Consider the following 23,517-nt stretch of genomic DNA (forward strand, 5'->3'; position numbering starts at 1 on the left):
TATAAGCAGTGTGCTGCTTTCCCAACATGGGGTCAAACTTAGCGTTAAAACAGGGAGTAATCAGATCAGCCAACTAGGGCTTTTTCTAATCGCCCTGATGGAAAAGCGTGTTTTTTTTCAGAGGCAGGAGTCAGCAGCAGGGTGAGTTATTGTGAAGTGATGGACTACCTCAGACCAGGAGCAATCAAAGAGATAGCCCTTGCATCTCCAAATCATTGCTGCCTGTGCCTCAGATTCATCAACAGGGTGCTGGTGGCGATGCCGGCCAGGAGGCTTTGTACAGTTGTAGGCCCTCACACACACACACGCACACAAACACGCACACACACACACTATAGAACAAAGCACTCAGAATTATTTGTGGAAATGAAACCTCTGTAGCAGAAGACTGGATCAGTGCTTTCACCTTTTCCCACTCACTGAAATTAAATGATATTTATTTTCTATGGCAACAATGCATGGGAAATGTTTCAAAACGACTGATTCCGGGAGCGATGCAATGAGGTGATTGATGGAAGTGATGTAAGAATCTGCGTGTGACATCTTTAAGTGCGTAAACAAATGGGGGGGATTTCATTAGTCTCTTTTCCAGGATCAAAATCATTGCTGTTAAAGAATTCTTTCATCAACGGTGCTGATATTGAGTGCAAAAAGCAATTGTGCGTAATACAAATAGCATGTAATTATGCTAAGAGGATGAGATGCTTTTACTCTGAATGTGGTACTGAATGATTTCTTCACCTCATCTTACCTTCTGAACCAGACAAACAAATGATGCATGATTAGATATTTAATTTCATTTATTTATTGATTCTGTCAGTTTTCCATTCGGCTATCTCATACAATATTACCAGAGTTGGAGTACAGTCGTCCAAACTTGTCAAAGACATGGCAGGTAGTGAAGACGGTCTTGAAGGGCTGAAATGATAAGCACATTGATTGGATGTCAGCAGTCAGCAGAAAAACTGTTTTACACTCAGAAGAGATGGTGCAATTATTAATAGTTTTTCCATTTAACACACACACACACACACACACACACACACACACACACACACACACACACAAAACAAAAACAAACAAAAGTGCACATGCTTCCACCAAAGGAAAATGTTATTGCTCAGAGTTCTCAGTTATGTCAAAATATCAACAAATATGTCTCTTTAAAACCTTTAAGAATAACTTTTTGGGTCAGTAAGATATTTATAAAAATATATATTAAATAAAATATATTAAATAAAAAAGATATTTATTTATTTAAAGAAATGTATCATTTTATTCAGTAAGGATGCATTAAATTGTTCAAAAGTGACAGAAAGACAAATGTTACAGAATATTTATATTTTAAATAAATGCTACTCTTTTAAGTGTTCTTTTTAAATATATTAAAATAGAAAACATAAAAAAATAGAAAATGATATTTTACATAGCAATAATATTCAATAATATTATTATTTTTATTTATATTATATATTATTATTTTTAACTGTTTTTATGCAGACTTCTTTCAAAACCTTTCAAAAAATCTCACTGACCCCAAAACTGCAAATAAAGCAAATAAAATGCATAAGAATAGAATAGATGAGAAAATCGGGTTTCTTAGAAAAAATAGGACAATTTGATGGGAATGATTTGAGTTCATATTGAAATCTTAATTTTGATGACAGATTATTTTTTCAAATCTGAGCACAATTTGAGAGATAATTGAGATCAATTCTGAAATTCTAGAGCAGAGATGTCAGATCACTATGGTTTTTTCACTCTGCATGAGAAAAATGTTTAAGTCTCCATTTGTTCTCAATTTAATCATCTTGCTGTCTAAGAAAAAAAGTGAGATATTAAAAAGATCCCATATGTGATTTAAATGTGTCCTTCTTCTAGATAAGATTTTAAATTTGAGCTTTTTGCAAAAGTGAGTGGCGAGTAGCACTCATGCTCTAATGATGCAAATATGCCAGTAAATTGCATGCAAATAATCCATCCATCCATTTTCCAAACTACTTGTCCAATGTAGGGTCTGGACAGATGGCCAGTACATCACAGCCATGCTAATCATTTCATTTCCAAACACGCTTAACATTTATTAAAAATTAGTGTGTCTATTATAAAGTTTTACAGTCTATTTCCACTTAGATCTAAAATTAGTAGTTAAAAGGTGTTTAAAATTACTACACGCAGAAAGAAAGACTATCGTTCTCTCTCTGCTCTCTTCCCTCGATCCCTGGATGACCACGCTAACCTCATACTAGCTGCTGTGACTAGCATTGGCTCTTCATCACTGCTATAATACATTCTCCCAGTCAGCCAGTTAATGATGAATACATGAGCCACAACAAATCCTGCCCTCTATTTTTGCAGCACTGCACAAAATATCCGCGTCAGATATTTTTAGTTGGACTGGATTCAGCTTTTGCTAGTGGCCTAGTTGCTGCAGCAGCTACACAGGCTGTCTTAAAGCGTCTCTCCAAGCACGCTGGCTCTCAGTGACCCCCCCTAGAGGCTGACCTGGTCTAAAACACGCCACCTTCATCTCCACAACTGCTTAATACAAGAGCCTGTGAGGAGCGTTGCTGCGTTGAAATGGAAATAACGGGCTGGAGTAAGAATGGGAAGAGGAAAGAGGGGTTGGGAGAAAGGCGATTTAATTATATATTTCAAAAAAAGCCGAAGTTGAGTAAGGACAAACTAATGTCATAGACTGGGGTGCTGACTGTTTCCCTCTGGCAGGCATGCATGTGATCCCTCTGTCAGTCAGCGTACGCTACCATGACAATCATCTGTGTGTCTTGGCCTCGGGAAACGCTGCAGCTAGCTGTCCTTGTAAACAGCACCCGCACTCTTAACAACTGCACAAGAAACGCAAAAGGACACTGTCTCCAAAGTGGAAAATAGATTCATTCACAATGTTCGCTATATGAAAAAAAAAATCACATTTAAAAAAAAAAAATATTATTGCAAATACTTTGATTGTTGTTTTCATAACGAGGCTTAGTTGGAGACGCATAATTAGATGACTAATGACTGATGCCAGTCGGTGTAGATTGCTACAGTATGTCTGAGTTGAACTATGACTGGTTTAAGGTTAATACAGGGGGATGAGAGATTAGTTGAGTTCGCAATCTTACAGTGGCAAAGGCCGGAGGAAGGAGCAAATACATAAAAATGAAGAAGAGGAGGTATTCAGAGATGAATGACTGTGAATGACAGAACTCATTCTCGTGGACAGAGGTGAAATTGGGGCAGCAGAAACATTCCAGAAACACTCATTTGTACTGACAAACACTGACAAATAAGCTAATTACATAAAACAGATCATATTCTAATTAAGACTGTCAAATGTTTTGATTGTTCGATTGTCTTGTGTACTGTTATATGCTGCAAAATTATAAATATATTAAATATATTATATATATTGAATTATATTTAAGCTACAACAGTTTATTTATGAATTTTTTTATTATTATTTGTGCTTTTTGTGTCTTCTTTTACGCCTAATGATTTTATTGATACATGTTATATTCTACAATTTTATTTATAAATGAATGAATAAATGAATAATAATGATTGAATGATGCAAAATTAAATAAAAATCATATATTATATATTGACTTATTTAAGCTATAACAATTTATTATTTATTAATTTATTTTATTTGTGATTTTTTTATTCCAGAATATGTATGTATGTATGTTCTTTTGTCAAATTATTTTATTAATACATATATGAATTCTACAATTTTATATGAATTTTATTTATAAATGAATTAATGATTGAATAATAATAAATGAATTGATTAATTAATGCTGCAAAATTACAAATATCTAAAATATTTTATATTTACTTATATTTAAGCTATAACAGTTTATTATTTATTAATTTATTTTATTATTATTCATTATTTGTGTGTGTTTTTTTATAAAGGATATGTGTGTGTGTTCTTTTAATTCAAATTATTTTATTAATACATATATTATTTTTTACCATTTTATATACATTTTATGTATAAATTAATAATAATGAATTAATCATAATGAATGAAATGATAAATGAATCAATGAATTAACAACAACAATAAAAATGTTAATGTTGTTATATATATCAAATATTTATTCTGTCTACAATCAAATATTGAATGTTTCAGAATTCTAGCATGTGTTCATAACCGACTATAACAAATGCCCTTAATTAGAGTCAGCCAGACACATTTCTAAAGTGCCCTCAATCCTTTTGAATGTATAAAATGAATCTCTCCGCTAGCTGATGTTCTTATTTGTCACGTCAACCTGTTCTCTTAAAATAGCCGTAGCCCATGTTCTTTGTTATCTTTCACCTCAGAGTGTGTTTCATTTAACAGCAGTGGAACAACAGAAGACTTCAGATAAGCACTCAGGGCACTTAGACACTTTTTAGCCCATCGAACCCATATTTTAACCAAACATTTGTTGCCTCTCCCTTCAACATTACCCAATAAAAACAGACAAGGGATAAAAAAATATGAGATTGATTTATTTGCTCCAATGTTCTTCAGAATGAAGCTTTTCTATTTTTTTCCCCTCACAACTGAAACCAATTAGCACAGCTAGCACTTGTAGTGCAGAAGGTAGGTCAGCCCAGAGTAATAAAAAAGTATTGACTTTTCTCTGACTGTAAGCAGGCTGAAAGGGGTGCCGCGGCCTTGTCGTACATGAAAAGAGCTCCATTAATTTCACTTATTTCAAGAAGGGCCCCTGTCAAGTCCTAATGCGTCCAATGCACTTTTCGCATTCATACACGTTGACATCTTAGCTGGGCCTCAGCCGAAATGAGTTTACATTATTTTAGCTAGTGAGAAGTTGACGGCATAATTCCCACTGCACAGCTCTATACAGGCCGGTAGGGAAATGGCAGAGGTCTCTTTCATACGTGGCTACTCCTGGCCCAGTCTAAAGGGAACTGAACGTAGCCTTTGTGCTTTTGACTGCTCAAATGCACATTAAAGTATTTGTTGTTGTTTGTGGACTGAAAACATTTTTGGTAACATGTGAAATGCTATTTTATTTTAATGTTAGATTTTGCACAAAATAAAAAAAATGTTGCACTAAGATTTTATATTTTAAAGAGCTTATGTTCCCAAAAGCACATTTGATATGCACATACACTAAAAATGGTCTCCAAAAACATCAATCAAAAACTTAATCAGTCTAAGGTAAAACAGAAGCTATTTATGCTATATTGTAATCAGACCAATTTGACATGGCAGTGCATAATTATATCACCTTAATCAAATGCTTGATTAAACCTAAAGCCGGGCTCACACTGTGTGATTTTTAATCGTCTTTTGCGATTGTTGCTTGTCACACTGTACGAATATGATCCCCATGTCAGACTGTAGGATCTCAGTTGTCTTAATGTCAGACTGTACGACAGTCAAGACGCGACAAAAACGGACGTACTCAAGAAGACTTGTCCGGAGTTTTACGTCATCAATACGTGACCCGCGTTCTCTCGCTATAATGATAGCTAGCAAACAACAGCAACGTGTAGCGTTAGTTTTATTAATTACATGCCTTGATGTTAAAAAAAAAAAACGAAAAAGACGACGTGTGTGGAGCAAGTCATGGCTGTGCAAAAGAGGACTTTATGGACTTCCAGTTCTACAGAGCGAACTTGAGGTAATTTTGTTATTCGAGTTTAAACATCCTGCCCCTTAATAAATAAACTTTAAGTAAACTTTACTTTGTACATATATTGTTTTTACAAATAACGAAGTTGAAGTTTGAAGTTGTCGCGCTAATTGCGTCATCAAGTTCAGTGCTCCTACTGGTTCTTGGTTTGACGGTCGTCGTAGGAGATGTCACACTGCAGGAAAGTGTCTGAAATCTTCTGACACTGCCAGAATTTAATCGGAGGAAAAAATTTATCGCAACGGCCATTAATGGGCTGTCGGTGAACATGTCAAACCAGCGATCTAGACAACCGATTTTAGCCTAGGATTATAGGAATCTTTTAGGATTTTAGGATTTTCAAAATTTGTCTCAGACGACCAAATCGTGGCCAAAATCGCACAGTGTGAGCCGGGCTTAACATAGTTCTTTTTTTTACGCTGAAAAAGTCTTTTTAGCTTTCAAAAATGCTTAATTAAAAAAATACTTCCTTTTGAAAAACAAGAAGCTACATGCACTAAAAATGTTGCAATACGTTTTAAAGATGGTGGTGGGATGAAAAAAACAAACATTAAAAATAGATTTATGACTGATAGCTGGATATGGTTTTAGGCAGTAACCCTAAATTAAGGTTTTTCACTAAACAAACATTTTATTTTGTGGATAATCACTCTTATCTAAATCCTTAATTTACTTTATTGCACTATTCAGAATGCTGTAGATTTGACAATTAAGTCACTGAAAATCATAAACTTGATATAATCAATTTATTTCAGGTGACACGACCCTAATATGGCTCTCAATCAGACAACACACACTAACACACACAGGCAATTTCAGTTAGATTAACTGGCAATACCAGAATGATGCAGTTTTCACACAATTACGTAATGTTGTGCGGCTAAAGTAATCCTTCTGTCTCAATTGAAGAGACCTAGTGCATGGCATCTAAATGAGATTTCTGTTGAACTGCAACAAGTCTCATGTAACACAAATCCCTGTCCTTGGATGCTAACGTACAGTAACTGTGATTTCATTCATTCATTCACACTGTGAAGAGAAAAATTATTTAAATTCATGCTATGCAAAAACTTCAATAGCTGCATGAGCCACAGCACAGATGAAATTCAGAAGGGTCTGTTTTCATTGTAAAAATGAGGTACCAGTTCATATTTGTGTAACACGCATAGAAGAAAGCACAGATGGAGGAAACGGTGTAAAAGAGCTGGGGTCAGAAAAGTACCGTACATGGTACTGTGGAGTCATTTTATTTGAGCTTTTCTCACTCCGCCCTACAATACAATGTTTATTTGCATTGTGTTTTTTCTAAAACTAAATGCATGTATAATTTTATATCTCGTAATGTGTCTTTATATTTCACAATTTTCACAAATTAAGTCATATTATATATTATATGTTTGCCGTTTAAAAGTTTCATGTTGGTAACTTAAGTCACCCGTGATTGACTTTGTTAAATTATCTTTGCTGCTGAAGGATGATATTAATTTTCTTAATGTTTAAGGCAAAGGCCATTTCAAATCAATCGCAGTGCAACATATTTATTTACTATTTATATGAATGACTATAAAAAAGGAAACGCTGACATAATAGAAGAAGGTGTAAAGTTAATTGATACATATGTAAGAAAAATGTGAGAGACATGTCAGGCGAATTGTTTATTACGTGGCAAATGAAGGGGCCGAGGGATTTTATATCCCTATAAAAAGGATATAGTGAATCACCCAGAGGCTCTTGGTCACTAATGTAGTCCGGTCTGGAATATGAGCATATGTGTGTGTGTGCGTAATAGAAACACTCACATGCCATTTCCTATCCTGGAGTCAAAGCAGGTTGTCCTACTTTTATATCACTTATTTATTGCTCATTATGAATATCATTCGCATTTAAACACACCTCATATATCACACATATCATGGTGATGCATTATTCCGCCAGTGATTAACAAGAGCAGCAACTAACAAAGCATCATTTTAGGCTAAATATTCCAGTTGCCTACAACAATAAAAAAAAAAAAAAGAATTCTGCTCCGGTTGTGCTTAGAGGCAATATTTGGTAGGGGGACAATGGAGATGGTGGTCTAGCAGAGGGTGTTTGGAAAAGCAATTACTGAAGCAACACTAAAATAGAAGAGAGAGAAAATAAATGTAGGCCCAGGCTGTGTGCTGGTATTCTGGCGCTAAGATATATCAGTTTGAAAACATGATTGATGAAAGTCTAATGCAAGACGATGGAGAGGCTTTTGCACTGAGGCAATACACTTTATTAGCCACCATAATTAGCCCTTGTGGTTCAATTTGTTAGAATCGGTGGTGATGATGCAAAAATCAGATCGCAGGGCTGGCTAGTCAGCGGCCGGCGTACAGCCTGATGAAGGGTCATTCTTGTCAAGGGACTATTAACTTATGCACTAATTACAGAGGAGAGGGAAAAGCGCGGACCCCGTGCCTCTCTGTCTGTCTGCATCACTTCTGATCCGCAACTGGGCTGACTACACACCGCTGTGGACCGTCACTTCATATCTGAAAGAGCTCAAATCACTGTAATGCCACCTTCCACTGATTCCATTTAAGGGTGTTTCTTCAGCTACGAGAACTTGTGGACATATAGAAATTAATCTCTCTTAAAACACACTTTTGATACTGACCGGTGTATTTAATTGGTTTACTACCAATTTCCAACAGTGTGTATATTGTACATGCACCACAGAAAATAACTGTCATTTTTTTTCCCTGAACCATCTTAAATAAATGTAATTTCCATCTCAAATCGCTATTCAATTTTGAGGTGGAAATGACATTTTTACGCATTTTTGGAATAAAGTACAATTAAATAGTATTTAATATTTTTTGTATAACTTGGAAATGACGCAAAATAAAAATAATGTGCTCACAAGTGATATTAACAGATTTTCTTTGTCTTATATTTAATCGAAAGCATTCTCTTTACGAACACCATTGTAAAATGTGCTTAACTTTTGATAAAAACTATTATTTTAAAACTATAACAAACTTGTTGGAAATGAGAACTAAGGGACAGTCATTTTTTTAACTGATCAATTCAAGGGAAAATGTGGCTTCACATAATAAAAATGTAAATATTAAGTTTATTTCACACTTTTTAGATTATCTAAAAATTGTATATAATATTTTGGATATATGTTTGTATTTTAAGATTAAATACATATAAATAGCAGTTAGCCTAAAGAAACGGAAGAGGAAAAACGACAAAAGGACAGACAATGTAGATTTAATGTTTACATTTAACGTTTATATCCATAGCAGTTATGTTCACTTTGTTCAAGAAAGCTTTTGTTTCTAATGGACTTCAATCTTCAAAAAAATAAATAAAAATAGGACCTCAAAAGAGCTCTATAAAAAGGACCTAGATTCAAATATCAGAGGCAAAGTTCATTAGTTATGTATCTGAGCATGTCTGAAGCCTCTGTAATCCTTCCTGCATCACTTCCTTTTATCTCCACAATTGAGATAAATCACCAAGCACTGCTTTCAGGTTAAGACATGTTAATCTGGGAAATAACACATCTCAAGGTGTGGGTCCTATGAGGGGTGGGATGAACAAATGAACGGAGAAGAAAGGAAAAAGAAAATGGCTATAATTAAATCAGAGATGCACTTGGAAATTACCATATCCATCATTATCTTCATGTGAGTCAATGCAAAGAAAAAAAGTGAGGGGCTTAGGAGATTTATTAAAAAAAAAGATTGCGTGCAACGTAACCGAGGTAGGCAAACGTGGAACATTTATCAAGCCACAGACAAATGACACTGGGTTACTAGTTAGACAGTGTAATAAGTGCCATCTAATTTCCTCTTTAGAATCAATTTATATTTCAAAGCTCGGGATCGTCATCAAGGGACAAAGCTTTTCCTGTGAGAAATTAGAAATGTGAAAAATGTTCTTTTTCACATAACGTATCTAACATACCTAGCACAAAATACCTTTTTAAGGCATTTTCCATAGTACATTTTCATATAGAAAAATATATGAAAATAAGAAATGTTTTACTTATTTTTTACATATCTATTATTATTATTTTTATAATTTTTTACGGATCTATTTACCTCAGCTAGATCTATAATAAAATGTTAATAAATGTTATATACATAACATAAAAAAGCTTCAAAATGAAAATATATAAGGTACACAACGGCAGGCAGTATTTTGTTTTATAAGACAGAGATACATATTCTAACTGCAGTTTGCATAAATCTAATATCTGAATCAAACCCATCGAGAGTGCCGTCATCTTAACGTGTGTAATTCTCACGGGAACATCAGTGCCTCTGGCGCCTGGGTCTCTGTGTGACCCGGGTTAAATGGAGGGCATCTTTTGGAGTACATTACTCTCTTAGAAGTCTAATGCATTTTGATTAATCAAAAACAGCTCTGCAGTCGCACTCTTCAGAGAAAGATGTAAATAAATATATAAGCAAACTAAATAATTAGACAAGCAAAACGTACCATGCACCCCACGGTGATAGAGGAATGGATGGGCTCCTTGATGAGGAGGTGGGAGAGAATGAGCGAGTTCTTCCAGATAACTCATCCAAATAGTGTTATATATAAGAATAATCCATTCAAAGCAGAAATGCTGTGCGTACGTTGCATGAGCTTGCTGCATTAATTACAGACACTGAGGCAGCTTTGCTAAGGGTTAATGAGCCTGGCATGTGCTAACAGATCAAATGCAAGAATGCCATGAACAATACTGTAGTTGGTTACTGCTCCATGCCTGTTCATACGAAACCTCAAGTGTAAAAAAGCAATGGGGACTTTATTTCATGAAATGTGAGTTTATATCTTAAAAAATATATATAAAAAAAATCACAGTAAATATATGTATCAAAATATGAACTGATGTAATCTTTCACAATATGATTTTATATTTCACAATAGGAATGTATATTTATTATGCATTTACCATGCAAAAGTTTGGCGTCTGTGAGATTTTATTTATTTATTTGCATTTAAAGTCTTGTATTATTAAGGTGCATTTATTTGATTATTTGAATATTGTGGCATATAATATATATATATATATATATATATGTGTGTTCTATTTTAATATATTTTATATTATATTATAGTAATTACTCCAGTATTCAGTGTCACAAGAAATCCTTTTAATATGCAAATAAATCATTCTAAAATGCTGATTTGGTGTTAAAAAAAACATTTATTATTATTATCAGTGTTGAATAGGGTTCTGCTGTTTAATAATTTTCTGGAAACCATGATACTTTTTTTTTCTTACCAAGATTCTTTGATGAATAGAAATAACAACGTCAATAGTACAGCATTAATATGGAATAGAAGTCTTTTGTAACATTATAAATGTCTTTCCTTTCGCTTTTGATCTATTTAATGCACCCTTGCATCATTAATATATATAAAAAAATCGTATTGACCACAACATTTTTTGAACAGTTTGAACAGTAGTGTATGTAATACTGTGGTAAAGCTCTTCTGGGTAGGGAATCACCCCTGGGGTTGAGGGTTTGCCTCCTGTTTAGCTATGGATCAGTGATAATCCTTAATATGGTGTCCTCTGCCACATCAATTATGTTGATCATAGGCACGCTCGTTATGCTGAGTCTTCATTACTGTCAGACGGTGTGAGCACAAGCCTCAGACCTTCACAGTATAAATCAAGACACACTGGGCTACTTTCCAAAAGAATCAGAGAGAATCACGCACCACGTCTTTTAACTTGTGACGTATTACGGAATGGCATAGATATGGTGAAGCTAGACTAAGAACTTTGTGTGTCTGATATATTCAGGGAATGACCTGATGAATTCTGTTCCCTCTCAAAAAAAAAAAGTCCAAAATTGTATGCTATACAGATAACAATTAAAACACAGAGCGGAACCGAGCTGCTACATCTAGTATCAACCAAGCATACATGAGCGGTGTCAGCAGTAGGGGCTCTCTTATTTATTCCATTCCGGAGGAGGTATTTCCGGGCAATTGCGCTGGATGCAGAGGGTAGTGCCTGCTGGTAAGAGCCAATAAAGAACTCTCATCCATGAACGGCCTTCAGCAGAGACACAGTCAATTACCTAATGTGAGGACTTTGAGGGGGGAGAAAGCCTTTTCTCCTCATTTACTTGTGGGTATTTATTAAATTCCTGTCAAATTTGACAAATTTGCGACGCTCAACATGGAGGTTGTTTTGGTGGGGGTGCGTGGGTTTAGAATGAACACCGGTCCCCCTCCCACCACCATCACAGATCCCATATCCCGCTTCCCGAATCATGCCAGCACACAGAATGCGTTTTGGCAGTTCTACATGTGCATGCTAGCGAAACGTGTACCTCTTTCCCCTTGAGGTACTCCTTGTGCTCCTCTCGGAAGTGCTTGGTCCCATATGCCACCTGCTCAAAGGTGGTTGAGGTGTGCATCATGGCCTCGTACTGCTTATTTCGGCTTCTGAAAAGAAAAGAAAGAAAAAAGTGAAAAGAAAACAGAAATAGGAATTAAGATATACTTCATAAGCTAATATTCAATGAAAACACTACTGTTCAGAAGTGTGGGTCAGCAAGATTTTTGTAGAAGTGTCTTATTCTCATAAAGGCTGCATTTATTTGAACAAAAATACAGTAAAATCAGTAATATTGTGAAATATTATTGCAATTTCAAATAACGGTTTTAAAATGTAATTTATTCCTGTGATGGAAAAGATGAATTAATATCAGTCTTCAGTGTCACACGATCTTTCAGAAATCATTCTAGTATGCTGATTTGCTGCTGATTTGAAACATTTCTTTTTATCATCACAGTTGAAAATGGTTGTGATGTTTAATATTATATAGGATTTTTTGATGAATAAAATGTTCAAAAGAACAGCATTTATTTAAAATGAGAAATCTTTTGGGTTACACTTTATTTTAAGGTCCGATTCTCGCTATTAACAAATCATTAACTATGACTTTTGCCTCAATAAACTTCTAATTTTCTGCTTATTAGTTATGTTTTGATAAATATAATGCGACTATGCTGGATAAAAGTATTAATAAAAAAAAAAAGAAAAAAAAAAAAAAACCTTTACTGACCCCAAACTTTTGAATGGTAAGATATATAAATAGCAAAATTGACATTTCCAACATTAGTTCTATTAGCCTTAATGCATAAAAAAGTAGAGCATAATCTCAGTGTCGGCCCAATTACTGGCCTCTGGTCTTGGCTAACGCGCCTGCTAAGAGCTAACGCTCTGCTATTTTCACAACACAGCACATGTTACTTATACATCACCACGTCGCCTCATCCCTCCCTCACAGGCACTTTTCATTCTAGTCCAGATCATTTCCAAACCCAAATCGCTTCTTAATCGTTGTGATGTCTTGTGGTGGTTTTTGCACATGCTGCGTGTTTGCTGGGCACACGTTCAGTGCAAATAGCGGTTACTTAGGAAAAATGCCAGATGTTAATTACAGCGAGGTTGATTTTGTAAATTGTACCCAAGACACTTTGCCTGGAGGAAGATTTATCCAGTGCGGTACAAGAGGTGTCTGCGCGAGGCTGGGTAAACGTCCACTGGGCATTGGTTTGGCTTGTCACAAAACAAACAAACAACCAACAACCTTGGCACTTTCTGTGAACACAATCTGCAAAAAAAAAAAAAATATTCCCAATGCTTGTTGTGTCCGTTCCCTTTTTTGATGATGAAACCAGAAGTGAAGCCCTGTCATCTTTAATGAAATCAAAATAGACAAATATGGAAAATTTAACATTAATCGCTCCGCCTGGAAAAGCAAAAGTTGCACAAATACGGTGCAAAACTGGCACATATTCAGAGTAAATAAAACAAAAAACAGATGGGATCATTAGATCAAAGTCTTTGTCTCATATTTCTGCATTGATACTTTCTGAAACATCTGTTTAGGAAAAGAAGGCTGGGCCAACTGAAGTGAAACTTTCTGGCAGAACTGGAGTTTGTTTGACACTCTCTTTAGTCATTTCCTTAAAGAACCATCCTGAACAAGATCATTATTTATTAGAGGGCCTCTCCTGTCACATAAGTACCACATAAGCAATAATGCTTGGTAAAGCTTTGATGGCGCAAGGCAAAAAAGGGGGTGACATCAAACACCATGCTGGCCCTTTAAATAATGGCCCAATCTCCCACAGACATCCTTATCCACTAGAGACACCAGCCTCCCTACAAGACAGATTACAGTGCAACCCATGCTAATGTGCACATGGGACGGACATCACAGAGCAAAAATTAATGTGGCCCCAATGTCCCAGAATACACAACGCTTCTGCTGCTTGCCGGCTGTTTCACTTACTGCTTTCATTGCCACTGAATTGCATTTTAATAGGGTAGTTTTTATTCATTGAAAGCCATTAAGGAAAGTTTGACTTCTCGCAGGGGATCTTTTGGCAGTGCAGACCAATGCCCAGTGACAACACCCTAGGAGGCCACCAAAACAGCAAAAAGGGGGAGTGTTTGAGGAAGTAGAGAGAAAGAACAGAGAAGAGGCAGAGGGAGAGAAAAAAGAGAAATTTGTAGAGATGCAAGTATTCAGTTTTCCCCTTGCACATTTGTAAGCCAACCTGCTGGGTAACATTGGTTTTAAATAGAACAGAATTAAAGACTAATTAATAATAATAATAATAATAATAAATAAAAGAAAAGCTTATATGCTTATATAAATCATTCCTTAGATATTATAAAACTGTTATTCTATTTACTAATTTATTTTAAATATATAATTCATTTTAATTGTTTGTGCAACCTAATTTAGTCTGGTTGATTCACTAATATTAACTAATATTTCTGACTTTAATAAAACAAGTTTATTTAGTGTATTTATTATATGAAACATACTACTAGTGTACTTGACAAAATATATTATAATGTAGTTCTCAATGTTAATATATATATAAATATATATATATATATATATATATATATATATATATATATATATATTTTTTTTTATATCAATAAGCACTTCACAGTCCAAGTACTTATTCCTTGTCAAACTAAAAGCCAACTAGTTTAGTTCATTATGGAGCTGTTTGTTTTTCTAAATAATGGTAATCCATCCAGCATTATCTGCATAGTATGCTGAGGAGACATCACTAGGACTGAAATTAAGCTGGTGGTGGAAAAAAAAAAAGAGAGTAGCAACATTTCGGTAACTCTTTGAAACATTCGGGAGGAAATTAGCAGGAAACGATAGTGGGATCCTGGATCAAAAAGACTCTAATCATGCTTCACCATGCCCTGCAGACACCACATGTATAATACGATTTACACAGTAACCACCTCTCCTATTACAGCCTGTTTGGGGTATTCTGTGTTAATGGGGTTAGCTAATTTACTGTTTAAAGTTGAAGCAAGAAGAAAAAAATAATAAACATGATGTGTTCAAAAAACACTGCACATTGAGCTTGTAATTAAAATAAAATGAAAGGGTTTTAAAACAGAGATACCACTGTTCAAGTAACGTTGTGAAAAATGCTATTATGATAATCCACTGCAATAATTATATAGCAGAGAAGACAGCTAATAATGTCTCTGCAATGATGAATTGAAACACAGTATAGGCATAAAAGCTGAATTTTTGGCCAGAGTTGCTGTTGTTTGTTAACTTATTTAGCAACTAACCCCACTTGAGATTTTACCATCTGCTCCGAACTTTGAGAAAATAAAGTGTGGGGCTTCTCTTGATGTGTGATTAATGTGCATCTAGATAATGTTATATATATAGAGACCAAGCACTCAACAATTTACACTATTATGTTTCGAAACATAATTCTACATTCATCTATAGTGGCATCAAAATGTATTGGGACAGTTAACTTTCACCCCAAAATTTAAATGAACACTAAGCCTTCTTGATAATGCATTGTAAAAGTACTGTACAGATAAAATAAGATGTACAGTGGCTCCAGAAAGTATTTGGACACTTATCCAGTGCCATTCGTACATTTTTAAATTTGCCTTAAAGGCATAGTTAATGAAACAATGAAAATTCTGTTATAATTTACTCACCTTCATGTTGTTCCAAACCTGTATGACTTTCTTTTTTCTGCGGAACACAAAACATGATATTTTGAAGAATGTTTCAACAGTTTTTATTCATATAATGAAAGTCGGTGATGTTTAGGACACCACTGACTTTCATTGTAAAAAAATCATAATAATCTTTTGTGTTCTGCAGAAGAAAAAATAAAGGCATCCAGAATTGAAATGACATGAGGGTGAGTAAATGATGACTGAATTTTAATTTTTCCCTTGAAGTCCCACTTAAAATTGTATGAATGCCATAACATACGTGTCCAAATCCTTTTTGGATCATATTGAGATCTTGTACAGTGAATTTACACTTCATTATTAAGTACTGCTACAGAATATGTTCCATTGATTATATTCAGCTCTAAATCAATACATACATGCATTTCACACAATCTCTAGTGCAGGGATGTGTAGATGCAAGCACTTGTGTGTGTGTAACTTACGTCTGGTCGATGACGTGAGTCCTCCACTCCTGCCGTTTGAGCTCCTCTCTGGCCTCCTCCAGGGCAGTGATGGATGTGGCTACGCGCAGGCTTGGCTCCAGGGGCCGCTGCCGCTGCTGCTGCACCTCCAGAGCTGGGCGAAAGGGCCCCTGACAGGTACGGGGGATAAGGTAAATGTTTTATTGCCCAGACCCGCCCGCCTCGTTATTGATGAGGCCCCTGTGGACGGCCAGCTGGACCCTCGAAAGCCCCAGTCTTTTCATCTAAGACATTAACACACCTGACCAGTGCTGATAATGATACCTTGACCATATAGTGAAGGCCCTGTAGAGGCAGAGGCGGTAGAGACTTCAAGTGAATGCACTAGAATTCACTATCAAATCTACATGCCAATATAGAATAGCCGTGTAAACAAATGTCTTTTTTAATTTGAGGCAATATTTTAAATTTCCTCTCTGTAATTTATTTTCAGGGACATTTTTACTCTTATGAGGGCATTTCTGTGTGCTGTTTATTAATGTCAAACACTTAATTCAAATTAATCATTAAACTGATTTGCAAAAAAAATAAATCTCAGTCTGGACAATTATGGCTGTTATTTGTCAAATTAAATTAACATCAAATACAAAAATCGGTGTACATAATGCATATTATTCCACAATAATAACAACAGATTTTTAATAACTGATTGATCTTTATGTTCTCAATCGCTTAACATCACATTACATTTCTGAAGTTTAGGCTTGCACATGCTCTATAAATAAAGTCTGACTTGACTTCTTATCCACATCACCAAACCACTAAAGTACCTCCTTTACATTATACCTTGGATTTAAATGGAAATACCTCGATATATGAATGTGGTAATCAAACAATATCATGGTAATGCCATTCAAAATGAATGGCATTACCATGTTATACCATTACTTTTAGACAGATACCATGGTACTGTACCACAAACCTAAGTTATTTTGAACATAAATACCCAACATGTTGACACACAAGCTTTCAGATGTGTTTAGTTGCCCAAATAGAAAGTTTTCCTTTTGAACTGGCACAAACACACTTGCGGCACGGCTCTACATGCATAACTTATTGTTTTGGTTACTCTTAGTTTAAATGTGACCTTCAAACATGGCTGCTTTTAATTCATGCTGGCGCAACATTCTCTGCCCTTGATACTATCAAGACCAGATCAGCACCTGGCACTGACCAATCCCCTTACTTCCCCTAACAATACACATAATCAATCTATCACTCGCAGATGCTTATCACACAGGGAGAGATGCTCCACCTCAGACCACAAATAATTGGGAGAGAGAGAGAGAGAGAGAGATGGCATGAGGGAAGGGGAGGAGAGAGAAAGAGGGTGGGTGCTTATTCTGGGGTCTTTGTAGATAAATAATGCATCTTCATCTATTGCACATTGTGTGAAAGATGTGGCAGTTTTTTTTTTAATGAATTCCCACTAACTGGGCCCAGCTGGAGTGAAAAGCCAGCCCAGGGAGAAGAGCTCGGACTCTAATAAAAAGAAATGACTTACGCTTCATTTCTGCTCACTTATGTTTTACATTAATAGAAACCAATAATAAGAACCAGTTACCATAAAAGTCACGGACCGTAAATAACACAAATGGCAAATACGTATCATCAAATCTCCCTCACAGCTGGACAAGATGACATGCTAGATTTGGAAGTACTTAAAGATATTCTTTATCGGGGCACCTTTACATGTACAAGGTATTCCCTTGCTGAGAGTCCCTTAATGGGATCCATGGAATAAAAGGGGCTTGGGTTGACAGGCGTGCTTATCACCAGTTATCTGGCTGTCCAAATGCTTTGGTGGTATCCAGGCGAGAAGGGAGGCCCGTTTAATGATATTATTCCATTTTTATGGCAAGTTTTTCAAAATGATCTCACAGTGGCAATAAATCCTGGCTTTAATCATAGTTATCTCAAGATCTCTTTTGTTAATTGTCACCACACTCTTGTCATCTTTTTGAGCCATTTCATTGGTAGAGTCTAGAGAGGGACGTCAACAAATGCTGTTGATAAAATATCCCAGCAAGGGGTGTGAGACATTTGTTATGAATATAAATGAAGATTTTAGTGCGAGTTAGCTAAAAGACAAATACATTTTCCTATAACAACTTCAATGTCAGCTTTTTGCCTGAATTTCATAATTCTTCACCCAAAATAAAAAATTATGTCATTATTTACTGACCCATGTTGATCTAAATCTATATGACTAAGAATGTTTTTGTAGAATGTCCTTACGATAATAAGGCACTGGAGCTATCAAGCTTCAAACAAGACAAAAAAGTATCATAAAAGTATCTTATGAAGTCATGAGAATTGAGCTTGAGAATCAGTTAAAGTGCCCCTATTATGAATTTTTTGATCCATTTCATCCTGCAAAGTTTTACATCTGAAAGTGCACCATGTATAAAGTTATTGTCTCTCAAAACAAAGAGTCGAAGCTGAATAATTGAAACAAGTCGTTTTTAAAACGAATCCCAAGCCATTTCCTGTTGACGTCAACATGAAACATTAGCATATTGCCCGCCCACTTGTTGGCCTTTTCCCTTTGGTCTGAAGGAAAATGCAAATTTATTCTTTGCCACTAGCTGCCGCTTTTAGAGCGGTAAAAATAGAGGTTGTACACAAAGCAGCACTGCACTCACAAACGCTGCTTTATCAGGCATTACAGGCATGATGAAATTAAAATGAGACAAATCGGACCAATCACTGCAGATTAGCGTCACGCAAAGGAGGGGTTTGGAAAAATGAATCGTTGAGCGAATCGTTTGGGAGTCGTTGAGCAAGCAAGTTAAAAATAAAATGCATGGTCAATTATAGGACAAAGAAAGTGTTTTTTGACCTTGCATGCATGTCAACCTGTTGTTGAGGACTCCCAAAACCAAAATATGAACCTTTCATTACCCATAATAGGGGCACTTTAAGTCTGATTCATGAACAAATCATTCAGAACAGTTTTGTATCAACTGGATCAACTAATACAGGGGTCACCAAACTTGTTCCTGGAGGGCCAGTGTCCTGCAGAGTTTAGCTCCAACCCTAATCAAACACACCTGAGGCAGCTAATCAAGGTCTTGCTTGGTATACTTGAAACTTCAAGGCAGGTGTGCTGAGGCAAGTTGGAGCTAAACTCTGCAGGACACCGGCCCTCCAGGACCGAGTGTGGTGACCCCTGAACTAATACATTGAAGAGATCTGACTCATGAAAACCATTTGTTCATGAATAAGACATCGCGACTCATTAAAACAACAAGGACAGCTAGTACAGAAGTCAAGATTTTCAGCGAATAACAATTTTTATTGTATGACTTTAGAAGTCTTAAAATAAAACACACAAGCCATATTGATTGGTTTTTTGATTATTTTTCATCTCTTTTGAAGCTTGAAAGTACTCTTGTGTTCCACTAAAGAAAGAGCGTTATACATTTTTGAAACAAGATCAGGATCCGTAAATGAAGACAATTATTATTTTTTTTTTTTGCATTAACTATTCCTTTAAGGGCAATGTCTCACCTGTGGCTTTTTGTGAATGGGTGGTATACGCTCCCGGTTTGGCATCAGGTTAAAGAGATTAGGGGTTATATTAGGGGTCTTCCTCTCTTTAGGAGCCGATCGTACTAGAAGCGGCTTCACTTTTCTCAGTCTCTGCTCCATCTCATCAGGTTCTGCTCTGAACGGTGAACTGAAAACACCTGGACACTAAGATAAGCACACAAACACAACAATCCACCAGTTTGGATAAGCAAGATGAACAAAACAATGTTATGCTTCTGTTGGCATAATGAAGAGAGTCTGTTTCTCTAAATGACTGCCCTTAAACCTTGCAGAGCAAACCTCCAAACACATCCTCATGCCCTCTTTAATAACTCATTTGCTAGCAATGGACTGGTAACAGCTTCCATTGTACCTCTCATCATAGGTATCCATGCAAAGCCTACAGCAAAACACATTTAGCTTTCAGGAAAAGGAACCCACTTTATTCGGTCGACCACAGCAAAACAATTATACTTGTCACCTCCCCTGAATGGACACACATCCATCACTCTGGCATGTGTCATGTCTGCTGGCGTAAATGTCTGCTAGCTAACTATGAGCTGTCTGGTCTTACCGTAGCACTTCGGTGGTTCTTGAGAAATAACAGCTAGAATAATTAGTCTCTAATCAGACGATTCCTCATATGTGCTTAATTAGCAGCGGGAGCTTTTTAAGCTTTATTGCTATCTATGCTAATAACTTTTACAGGTAATATGCTCCTGCACCCGTTTGGATAGTGTAGCTTTGGGTGTCACATGGTGGGGGGTACACCACAAACTCCCAACTTGCCTCGGACTTACAGGAAAAGAGCAATGATGTTGACCCTCGTACCGAGGAACTACATCTATGTCAGTGCAGCCACTTTTGTCCAGCGGAATTTTCTCTGGTTAACGATGAACCATGGGAGACCCATCCATTTCACAGAGACAAGGTCAGACTGTGGGAACATAAGTTGCCCAGCGTAGAGACAGAGAGAGTGAGAATGAGAAAAGCAGGGAGGGGGAAAGAGAGAGAGAGAGTGAGAAAACTTGGAAGAGAGTTAAACCTTTCTTGCACTGACAAGCACTTAAGTCGGAGTTTGAGTTTTGTGGTTTAAATGATTGTCCTCCTTTGGATGTATTATCAGTCATGAATAATGTGCAAGTTTGGGGTCAGTAATATTTTTTAATTGATCAAAAGTGACATTTAAGACTTTTAAAAATTGTAAAAAAATTAATTATGTTCCTTTGAACTTTCTATTTATTAAAGAACCCTGAAAAAAATTATCACGGTTTCCACAAATATATTAAGCAGAACAATTGCATTCAAAATTGAATTGCATTTCAATTGCATTTCAAAAAGCACCAAGCACCAGCATATTAAAACGATGTTTTAAGGATCATGTGACAGTGAACACTGAAAATTCAGCTTTGCTATGACAGGAATAAATTACATTTTAAAATGTAATTTTATATAAATAAAATATATGTAAAACAGAAAACAGTTAGTTCACAATATCACTGTTTTGTTTAAATTAAAGGCAGCCTTGGTGAGAATAAGAGACTTTTTATTCAATGTTACCAACCCTGAAATTTAAATATTATCTCAGTAACCATTTCTTACTAATCATAATCATTTAAAGCATTGTTTTAACACATATTCAATTATAAAATATTTATCTGATCATTATCTTATTTCAAGTACATAGAATTTTATTTTTTCCATTAATTTTTTTTTTTTGTGGTCCACGGCCCTTTTCCCTTGTTGAATACCCTGGTGTTATATGAATTATATTTACAAAATACTTTTGTCAGCATAGAAATACTTCCAGTAATCAGATTTTTCTAAATATCTTTATAATAATTTTATTTTATATAAAAATAATAAATTTAATTTTATCAAATATTTTTTTCTCAATAATTTCAATGGGACAAAAAGGGAAAAAAAACAAAATGTAAGGTAACCTAAAAAAGAATAAGAATAAGAAAAAATCTGGTGACTAGTAAACTAGTCAATCCCAGCATCCCCATACAACACACCCCTCTTTTTCTCCTTATCTCCCTCTAAAGCATCTTTTAACTAGCATGTGGTCCCTCGCATCTGTTGTCCATTAGCCATTAGCTGATGTGTATTATTTCTTGGTTTCCTTCATCAGACTGCAGGCAGCTGGCAGTAATGTCCTCTTGCCCTGTTCGTGGTGTGGCTGGCACTAAGCGTCCAGTGACCAGAGCAGGAACATGGGCATGGGCAGTGTGGCCACAGGAGGCTGTGATGACCATAAAAGCATGAAGGAGAGGCCACAAAATGAAATATCTGCTCACCCCACACTGCTGCTGAATCAACAACGGTCAGAGCACTTCATCATAATTATCAAGGCACATTATAGCCAGAGGGATTTCTGAAAAGAATATATATATCAGCAGATGATTGCAGCAGTTAGGAGCCCTGCTGTAAGAATAAACGCAGGTCTTCATACTCCATACCGACACAGTTTCTTTTCAATTGGTGACCTCAAATAAATGCACATATATGTGTGCCAGATGTACGTACATCATGTGCGTCTATTGATTCGCCTCTGACCTGTTTAGTACTCAGGAGGAAGTGGAGTCTCTGAGCTTGGATGTTTTTCTCTTTTTCCTCTTTTTCTAGAGTGATCCGTTCTCTCTCTCTCCTCTGAAGCTCTGCAAATTCCTCCAGGTCTCTCCTGGGAAGCAGAGAACAGTACACATAAACCTACAGTTTTTCCAAATTACTCTTCTGTAAAATCTTGTCTCAGTCCCAATACATCAGACGATGTTCAATACTCTTGTGGGCTGTTCAAGAAAACAGCATGGCTGACATAATAATATTACGACAATCTGAATATTTCATACTAATACAGGACAGACGTTTGCAAAAATGTTTTTTTTTGTTATTTATATGATAATACATATAAACATAATTGAACATCAATTTATATTTTCTACCACTACATTTATGCCTGTGCTAGAGTAAGCATAAAAGAAAAGAAAATAATAATGAACATAAAATGCACAAAATACTTTCTGTTACATAGTTATTTTGCTCTGTACACTGACCTTTAAAAATCACCTCACTTTTCCTATAATGCATTTTTCTCTCTCTGTAAAAGTAAATCCCAAAATAAATCAAGTATGCAGAGTAGTCTGGGCTGTGAGAGTGCTTTCTGTTGTGGTCTGAGGTTGCAATGTATGCAACGCTGTCTGACCAGCCTCGGCTTCTTTAATGTGGCATCACGCTGTCTGTGTGACCTTTGCTAACCTATATCCCCCGCTTATTATTAATTGCACTGTAGTGGACAAAAGCCAAATAGATTTGTAACCGTGGAAGGGGATCTCGATCTGTGTCTAAGAGAAGGCTGGGGTAACACATAAACCTCATTAGTGTTGATGGGCCAGTAGGGAGACATGGGAGCAGCTAACACAGATGACCTTTGTGTGTCCTTAAACAACACACAGCTATAAGCACCCTGCACCCACTGAATTGCATCCACTTACTGTGGAATCCACCAGGTGCTAATCACCTTTACCTATCAATAGCAAGGCATGTGGTTTTCAGTCAAAAATACAAGCCGTTTACAGTAGACTTCAGTCTAGCTTGTTAGTTAGCTTTCTGCAACATGCATATACACATTTATTAATAGTAATAATACGTAGAAAGATATTCATTATTAACAGTACATTAAATATGTATATAAATATGACAGCATTGTGTGTGTTCATATATTTATATTTTTTAATGTATTGATTTATATACAATATTTTGGTTGATTTATGAACAACACAGAGCT

At 35.9% G+C, this 23,517-nt stretch overlaps 1 protein-coding gene across 1 annotated transcript; it reads right to left on the bottom strand.

The window, feature by feature from the left end:
* Positions 1-837: 837 nt before the first annotated feature.
* Positions 838-23,108, bottom strand: LOC306886728 (spermatogenesis-associated protein 17-like; the record flags this gene model as incomplete). The annotated part of the gene is made up of 6 exons (XM_079444052.1): positions 838-918; positions 12,002-12,116; positions 16,158-16,306; positions 19,710-19,895; positions 22,290-22,413; positions 23,050-23,108. 6 exons carry the CDS (start codon positions 23,106-23,108, stop codon positions 838-840), a joined length of 714 nt encoding a protein of 237 aa, XP_079300178.1.
* Between the last annotated feature and the right edge of the window lie 409 nt (positions 23,109-23,517).

Source organism: Barbus barbus (genome assembly GCF_936440315.1).
Source record: "Barbus barbus genome assembly, chromosome: 20".
NCBI classification, from domain to species: Eukaryota; Metazoa; Chordata; class Actinopteri; order Cypriniformes; family Cyprinidae; genus Barbus; species Barbus barbus.